Here is an 8,106-nt window from a genome sequence, read left to right on the forward strand (position 1 = left end):
AGACATATTGTCAGGAGGGACCAGTCGCTGGAGAAGGATATCATGTTTGGTAAGATCAGAGAAAAAGAGGAAGACCCCCAATGAGATGGATTGGCAAAGTGGCAGCATCAATGGGCTCAAGCGTGGCAACAATTGTGAGGTTGGCCCAGGACTGGGCAGTGTTTCTTTCTGTTGTGCAGAGGGTCGCTATGAGTTGGTACCGACTGGATGCCACCTAACAACAACAATACGACCTGCGAGCTGGATGTTCCTCACCCCTGTTCTGTTGTTAAGTGCCGTCGAGTTGGTTCCAATTCATACACACTATGGAGCGGCTGGTGAGTTTGAACCGCTGACCTTGCGGTTCAAATCGACTTGTGGTCCAGTGCCTCCAAAAGACCCCATAGTCCCACACCTGGTTATTTTTCTCCTGGGAGCCTGAAATCAGTGTTCGTGTGTTGTCCCCTACACTACCTACTGCCCGAGTCTGGAAGTACACCTCCAATTCAATCCAGAGAAGACATTTACCCATCCTGCCTACCTCCTTCCCCTCTTGAGTACCCTTTGTGGAGGACAGCCCACTTTTGCTAACCCTCTGGGAGCTTTCTCCGTCAAAGCCAGCAGCAAGGCAGGACCCTAAAAACAAGCTTTCGCATCCATTCTGCCAGACTTTGAAGCAGCTGTTTCCTGTCCAGGAAGGGCCTGGGGTCTCCCTGTTTGATTACCCCGAGGACCTGTCTGTACCCTGTCCTCCCCTGCTGCTCCCCAGCCTGCAGTCAATGCCGCCTGTCCCCTGCCTTCCTCTGACATAATGATCCCAACAACCAGTGCACAACCTTTCTCCTGACACGTCTCCTGCCTACCTCGCAAACTAGAGAATCTGCAGGCGGTGGTGGTGGTGCTGGTGTGCGTGGAGTCGGTTCCGACTCATAGTGACCCTGTATTGGGTTTCCGGGGCTGTATCTTTACGGGAGCCTCATCTTTCTCCCACAGAGCTGCTGGTAATTTCGAACTGCCAACCTTGAGGTTAGCAACCCGAATAGTAACCACTATGCTACCAGAGCTCCTTAACCACAGGTAGTGGTGGTTCTGTGCCGTGCAGTCGTTTCCGACTCATAGCGACCCAGTTCAGGATTTCCGACGCTGTAAATCTTTACAGGAGCAGAAAGCCTCATTTTTCTCCCGTGGAATTTAGTAGTACTACCTTATTCCAGGTCCCATGACCAGAGCAATTTCCTCATGCTGTCACTCCCACTCTGGTTTAGGCTCCCCACCACCCTAACCTGGCACCGAGAATGTCTCTTCCTTCTGTGTGTCCCCTCAGGGCTGTCGGTGTCATCCGTATATCTTCCTAAGGGCCCGAGTCTCTGACCAGGTTACCCAGTGCCTCTGGCACACCCACACCTCAGCCCCTGCAATAGACAGTATCCCCCTCATGGCTGTCTGCAGACTCTCCGTATCCCACAATGACACGCTTCCTGGGCAGCAGGACAAGAGTCACCTCTTCCCTTCTCGTCCCAGATCTCCCTTAGAAGTCAACATAGAGTGAAGCCTTCTGTTAGCCTGACTTAGGCCCCCTGAGGGGCATGTGGTCCCACCCATCAGCTGTGAGGAATCTGGCCTAGAAATAAGCCAGGGTAAATTTGCCAACAGCAAAGACCTCTCTGTTTGCTCTGACTGTAGGTTTGGAGTCAGGGCCCCAAATAACCCAGGTCATGGACCAATCTCTGTCAAGGCCGCTTAAGCCCATCTGTTCCTTGACCACACTGCGTGTCCAGCCCCTTGTGAGGCATTGCTTTCACACTTGGAAGGCACCGTGTGAACAGGAACACAAAAGTTGTGGGTTCTTAGTCCAGCTCAACTCCTAACTGACTGTGATTCCATTCGGGCACCATGCTTTTCTGGACCTCAGTTCTCTCATCTGTAACAGCAGAGGCTGAACCCAATGGCCTCAAGGCCCCTTTCCAGCCCCAGAATTCTGGGAGTCTGCCTGTCCTATCTGCTCCATTGACCCTCAACCTATCCAATCACAGGCCACCTGCAGCCAGGTCACCCAGGGGGTTTGTTTCCCTAATAAAGCCCTCATTGCTGATTCTACCTAGATCACCCTCCCAGCGACCTGGCTAGAGAAACAAGGACCTGGGAAATTTTTCAGGAGAACCTCCCAAAATAAACAGCTCACTACTTCTGGTATCGTGCTCACACATGAGGCAGGATTTACGCCGAGGGGCTGAGGCCGTAGCAAAATCTGGCTCTTTCTAGCTTGCTCTCCTACTGCCTTGTGCAAACCACTTTTTTTTTTTTTTTTTTTTAATGGTTTTGCTTCAGAAAAGGGTCTCAGTACCTTTTTCTAGTATTCTGTGAAGTCTTCACTTTACAAAGTTGTACTTTATTTAAAAAGCTGATTGTGAATGACCAAAACCTCCCATGAAGGAACACAGTGTTGGCCTCAGTCCTCTCTAGAGACTTCCGCCTTCACCTGCTTGGCCCCTGAACCTCAGTCCCCCTCCAACTTTTGGGGCCTTGGTCCACTTCTGCACTACCCTGCATTTCCCTGTCTCAGTCCTGAGTGCCCTCTAGTTCAAGGACAAAACGGTGTTTGAAATGGTCACACAGCCACATAGGACACTGGCCACAATAATTGTTCAGCAAAGCCCACAGGAGGGAGGTGGTGGGGTGGGGAAGAGGTGAGGGATCATAATAGAACAACATTTACAGGTGCTCTCTCATTTTAAAATGCTCCAAAAACCATAAGGACGGTTATTACTCCCACTAACTATTGATGAAAATAGACTCCAGAAGGCTTTGTGACTTCCCCAGGGACCAGGGACTTCACTCCATGCTTGTGGGAGCCAACACCTGGCCTCTGAATCCTGGAGAGGCTGTGTAGATAGTCCAAAGGTGCACAGCGGACAAGGGGTGGGAGCTGGGCAAGGGAAGGGACGGGCTTCTGCTTGGCAACCTGTCTTGGTGTCTTCTAGAAATCCCTCCTCCACGTTGGTCTCTCCCTCGCCCTTCCCAGGGAGTTGACTCACCTCCTTGTGGAGCTGAGGGAAAGATGAAAGGATTGGTTCCCAGAACCCTTTCTCTCCTCTCCTGTACCCCACTCTCTGTCTCCCCTCATCTTTGTCATTTATGCCCCCTCCTTAGGCAAGGAGGAAGAGAAGTCCTGCCAACTAGAAGTCTGTTGTTCTAGGCTCCTCCTCTTCAGGCCTTGGTCTGCACAGGGTGGAAGGACAGGGACATTTTCAAGGTTTCCACGTGGCCAGCCAGGAGCACAGGCAAAACCTTTGTGTACGTTGGAAAGTCCTCATTTCCCAAAGGCATCTTAGGACCCAGACACAGGGACTTTTGATCAGCACTCATTAAGTGGAAACCAGGAAGGTGGCCTAAAAGTGGATGTCAGTCCTGACAAACCCCATCTTTATTGTTTCTGAAAGGATGGAAAATAGGATAAAGGTGACTTGTGGGTCTCTAGCAAAGCCAGTCTCAGTAAGGTAGAGGCCAAGTGAGAAGTACAAACCTGACTGAGGTTCTCGTGGGCATCTTCCCTGAGACCCCAAGGCAGAGTAGGGGGCAGTTCTGGCCTGTCACCGGAGCAGCATTGCAGCTTTTCGTGATTTCTGGGGTCTCCGCTCTCCTGGAGGAAGGGCAGGACCAGCCTTGGGCTTGAGGCTGCAGCTGGAGAGGTGGAGCCAAAAAGAGGCTTCAATTTTTAAATTAATCCACCTCCCAACTTAGAAAGAATCAAGTCCACAGAAGGGCCCCGAACTCCAGGCTCCTAGTCCTACCCTCCCACTCCTGTCTGCTCTCCTTGCTGGAGGCCGACCCAGGCAAAGCTCTGGGGTTTCCAGATCTTTGTGGTCTCGTTGCCTCAGGAAAAGATGAGAACCCCAAAGATGCGATGAAAATTCAGGACTGTTCAGTTCTGGAATGCATGCTCATAATCACCTCCTATACGTGTTTGCTGTGTGACCTCGGGCAAGTTACTTAAACTCTCTGAGCATCGGTATACTCATTGTAGACTGAAGATGTTCCACTGGGCTAGTGGTTTTCAAACTTTTCCAGCCACATTACCCTGTCTTTAAATGAAATGTTATAACCCGTTTATTCTTATTTCATAGTCCACAAAAAGGGCCATCTTTTTCCTTCTTCCAACATGACTTCAAACATCTCAATTGACTCTTCCCCCTCTCTTCTCTTAATGTCATCTCAGGCAGCCTCTGGTCTCACTCAGGTGTCACAAAGGCTACTTCTCTCTTTTTGTTTAAAGCTTCCTCCCCTCCTCGAATTCTGATTGATCCCTGCCTACAGGACCCCCACCGGGGAGAGCTTGGTCCCAGGGCTGTTCTGGGACTCCACCTTCTGGTGTTGAGGCAGGGACTGCCAGGTGTTTTTGTCCTTCACATGTCCAAACTTGGCCAACTCGGGGGCCTCCTACTTCCATGCTGCCGAGCCCTCCCCTCCAGCATTCAGGCCTTTGGAGATGGTTCTGGCAGATGACTCAGGTCAGGCTGCCTTCCTGGGTGCTCATCGAGCCCACTCTCACCCCACCTGCCACCCTAACCTATCCCACCCTTCTGTCTTCTGCTGCAGTAGGTGCTGGGGTAGATCAGTGAGGCCTCTGCATACGAGGTGGCCAGCAGGGAATGGGGCCCGCATCTCCTTGGTGTGGAATTCTGTATGGGCAACAAGTGGCTCCTGGCCTTGGTGGCCCCTCCCTTGGCTTTTCCAGGGGGTGCGGGAAGGTAAAGGGTATGTATTTCCCCATTGCTGACTCCTTCCGCAGTGAATCTCAACCCCTGATGCCCAGGAGAGACCCATGAAAAGAAAAACTGATTAAGAACCACCAGTGTGGCCACCTGCTCCAGACCTGCTAATTCGCCATCTTGGGAATGTTTTTTTTTTTCAAGCTATTGAGGTGACTATAAAAAGCAACTGGGATTAGGAACCCCTACCCAATACGACAAATACCCATCCATGATGGGAGGAGAGTCGGTTAGTCCTGAGGGAGGGGAGTCAGGAGTAGGGGGAAAGGCTTCCAGCTTAGTGCCACAATTTAAGGTAAAAGAAGACTCCCCCTTCAAGATCCTATAGGGTACAAGTGGTTTCAAATTGCCTTAGCGTCAGAACCCTGTCTTCTTGTGAAATCTTGCCAGAGCCTCAACCATAACTCAGTTGAAGGTGGAGTATCTGGCTGAAGCAGGAATAAGGGCTTGGTGCCAAGCAGTGGGCCAGGGTTTTGTCAGCATCATTGGAAACTCCCCCAGATGAGGTAATGGGAGTCCCTGGGGAGTGCAAGGGTTAACTCATTAAGTTGCTCATTGAAAGGTTGGTGGTTTGCGTCTAAGTAAAGGTACTTTGGAAGGAAGACTTGGCAGTCTACTTCCTAAATATCAGCCATTGAAAATCCTTTGGTGCACAGTTCTACTCTGACACAAATGGGGTTTGCATCAAATGGTAACCAAATAACCACTCAGATCCCTACACCTCTCTATATGATCCTATTACTGTATGTTAGGGCAGAGGGAGAGAAGGGGCGACTCACTGCTTTCTGAACAGGAAGTTGGATGCCCAATGGAGCTAGAAGCATGGGCAGTGTCTAAGGAAGCAGACCAGGGTGGGCACCCTTAGCAGGTCCTGGTAGAGCCAGGGTGGGGCAGGGGGTGTATAGCAGTAAGGAACCAGGGCCAGGTGGGGCTTCCAGAAGTCTGCTGACTCGATAGCTTTGCTGAGAACACTCATCCCGGGGCCTGAGCCCCCCAGCGAGGTGTGCTCCTCCATGTGTCCTGAGCAGGGGGAAGAAGAGAAGCCTAGGACTCAGGATCTGCAGCTACGACCACCACCCGGGCAGCAGGAGGAATGCCAGGAAGAGAAATCCGGAGGGGACGGGAGGCCTACCACGGAGTCCCTCTTTAAAGTCCTGGACACACCGCTGAGTGAAGGCGATGAACCCACGACACTGCCCGCCCAGCAGGACCATGGGCGCAGCATGCAGATGGAGGGCTACTTGGGTCGCAAGCACGACCTGGAGGGTCCCAACAAGAAGGCGTCCAACAGGTGTGTGGAGTGGACAGGGGCCATGGGTGGGAAGGAGAAGGGCTAGGTAGCTCCCAGGGAGTCCTCTGCCTACAGAATATTTCCATGTCTCTGGTGTGGAGGTGGTTATGTGCCGTGGAGGTGGTTATGTGCCATGGAGTTGGTTCCAACTCATAGCGATCCTATACAGGGTTTCTGAGGCTGTAAATCTTTATGGAAGCAGAAAGCCTCATCTTTCTCCCATGGAATAGCTGGTAGTTTCGAACTGCTGACCTTTCAGTTCACAGCCCGATTCATAACCACCACGCTACCGGAGTTCCTTCTTAAGGTTGTCTTATTCTTGGTAAATATCTTTGCTTTTAAGTTTAAAAGCATGGATATAAATTGGATGTACATCATGAATCAATTACAGAAGGAAATATTTTCGTGAAAATTATTTTGTGGAAAAAAATGGAATGAAAAAGTAATGTTATTTTTCCATGAATTATTTGAAGTCCCCCTAATAACTAAAAGGAATCTTGGTTGCGTAGTGGACTACAAGCGGGGCTGTCAACTGAGAGGTCAGCCGTTTGAATCTACCAGCTTCTCCTTAGGACAAAGATGAGGCTTTCTGCTCCCGGAAAGATTTACATCCACGGAAACCCTGTACAGGCTTGCTATGAGTCAAAACCACCTCAATGGCACACTACCACCATCACCAATACATAAAATGTTAATAAGTTACCTTTGGGTGATGTAATTATATGCAGGTGGTTTAAAAAAAAAAAATCCCAGCACAATGTGTTATCAGGGGAAAAAAAAGTAATAATAAAGTGGTAAAGCAGTAGGAATTGATTATAAAATAGGTTAGAGTTCCCAGGTGGTGTGAACAATCACACACTCAGGAGCTAATCAAAAGGTTGAGTGTTTAGGTCCACACAATGGTGCCTCAGAAGAAATGCCTGGAAATCTTCTGAAAAAAATCAGCCCCTGGAGACCCTAAGGAGCAGAGTTACACACTTACAGTCACCATGAGTTGGAAATGACCAGTGGCAACTACTGTTTTCTTGCTATCAAGGGTGTGAGTGGCCTGTCTGCTTCTTCACAGGTCCTGGAACCACCTCTACTGTGTGCTCAGGAATAGTGAGTTGACCTTCTACAAAGATGCCAAGAACCTGGCCCTGGGGGTGCCCTATCATGGGGAAGAACCCCTGGCTCTTAGACACGCTGTCTGCGAGATTGCTGCCAACTACAAGAAGAAGAAGCATGTCTTCAAGCTGAGGTGAGGCCTTTCCTGCTCATTGCTTTTCTTTCCTGAGCCTTGATCACTCAGAGCTGGTGTCTGGATTTGGCATTAGTGGGCTGACAGAGACCCACTGTGAGACCAGTTCCAGGTCTGAGCTCAGGAGATGCCTGGGAGGGTCTCTGTTACTGGACGAGCGTAGGCACTAAGGCGGAGCTAGCTCTCTGCCCAGGCTTCAGGCGGAGGCCTCCAGACGTTGCGCATACAGAAAACCCTTTGTCCTCGTAGGCTGAGTAATGGCAGCCAGTGGTTCTTCCATGGCAAGGATGAGGTAAGTGCAAAGCCTGCCTAGACAGGACCTGGGGCGGGAGGAATGGGCAGCCCTAGCAACACGCCCCCAGCCTCAGTAGGGGCCCTGTGAGGAGGCGGTGGAGCCCTGACCCTCCCACCCCGCAGGAGGAGATGCTGTCCTGGCTGCAGGGCGTAAGCACCGCCATCAACGAGTCTCAGAGCATCCGTGTCAAGGCGCAGAGCCTGCCCCTTCCCTCCATCCACGGCACCGACTCCAGCCTCGGCAAGAAAGACAAGGAGAAGAGATTCAGCTTCTTCCCCAAGAAGAAGTAGCGGGCTGCGGCGCCCGCGGGTGGGGCCGGGTGCGCGCTGGGCGCCCGGAAGTGCAGGGCCGAGCCCGGGCGTCCAAGGGCCCGACCTCCGTCCTCCCCCCGGGCTGCCGCTGCCTGCCGCCTGCCTGCCGCATCGCCGGGCTGGCCGGGATCCCGGGCCCCCGCTGCACTGCAATAGCTGCCTTCGTCCGCCCGGCCCAGCCCGGCCCGGCCCCCCCCCTCTGCCCCTCGCCCCCGCCCCTC

General features: G+C 51.9%; 1 protein-coding gene across 1 annotated transcript in view; it reads left to right on the forward strand.

Moving 5' to 3' along the window:
- Positions 1 to 7,864, forward strand: part of SPTB (spectrin, beta, erythrocytic) — an 82,897-nt gene extending 75,033 nt beyond the window's left edge. The window contains exons 32-35 of the mRNA XM_006864557.1: positions 5,777 to 6,039; positions 7,106 to 7,279; positions 7,529 to 7,571; positions 7,697 to 7,864. Coding sequence (XP_006864619.1) covers positions 5,777 to 6,039; positions 7,106 to 7,279; positions 7,529 to 7,571; positions 7,697 to 7,864 — 648 coding nt within the window. The remainder of the gene's footprint in view (positions 1 to 5,776; positions 6,040 to 7,105; positions 7,280 to 7,528; positions 7,572 to 7,696) is intronic.
- The last annotated feature ends 242 nt before the right edge of the window (positions 7,865 to 8,106 follow it).

This window comes from Chrysochloris asiatica, unplaced genomic scaffold (assembly GCF_000296735.1).
Source record: "Chrysochloris asiatica unplaced genomic scaffold, ChrAsi1.0 scaffold00067, whole genome shotgun sequence".
Taxonomy (NCBI): Eukaryota; Metazoa; Chordata; class Mammalia; order Afrosoricida; family Chrysochloridae; genus Chrysochloris; species Chrysochloris asiatica.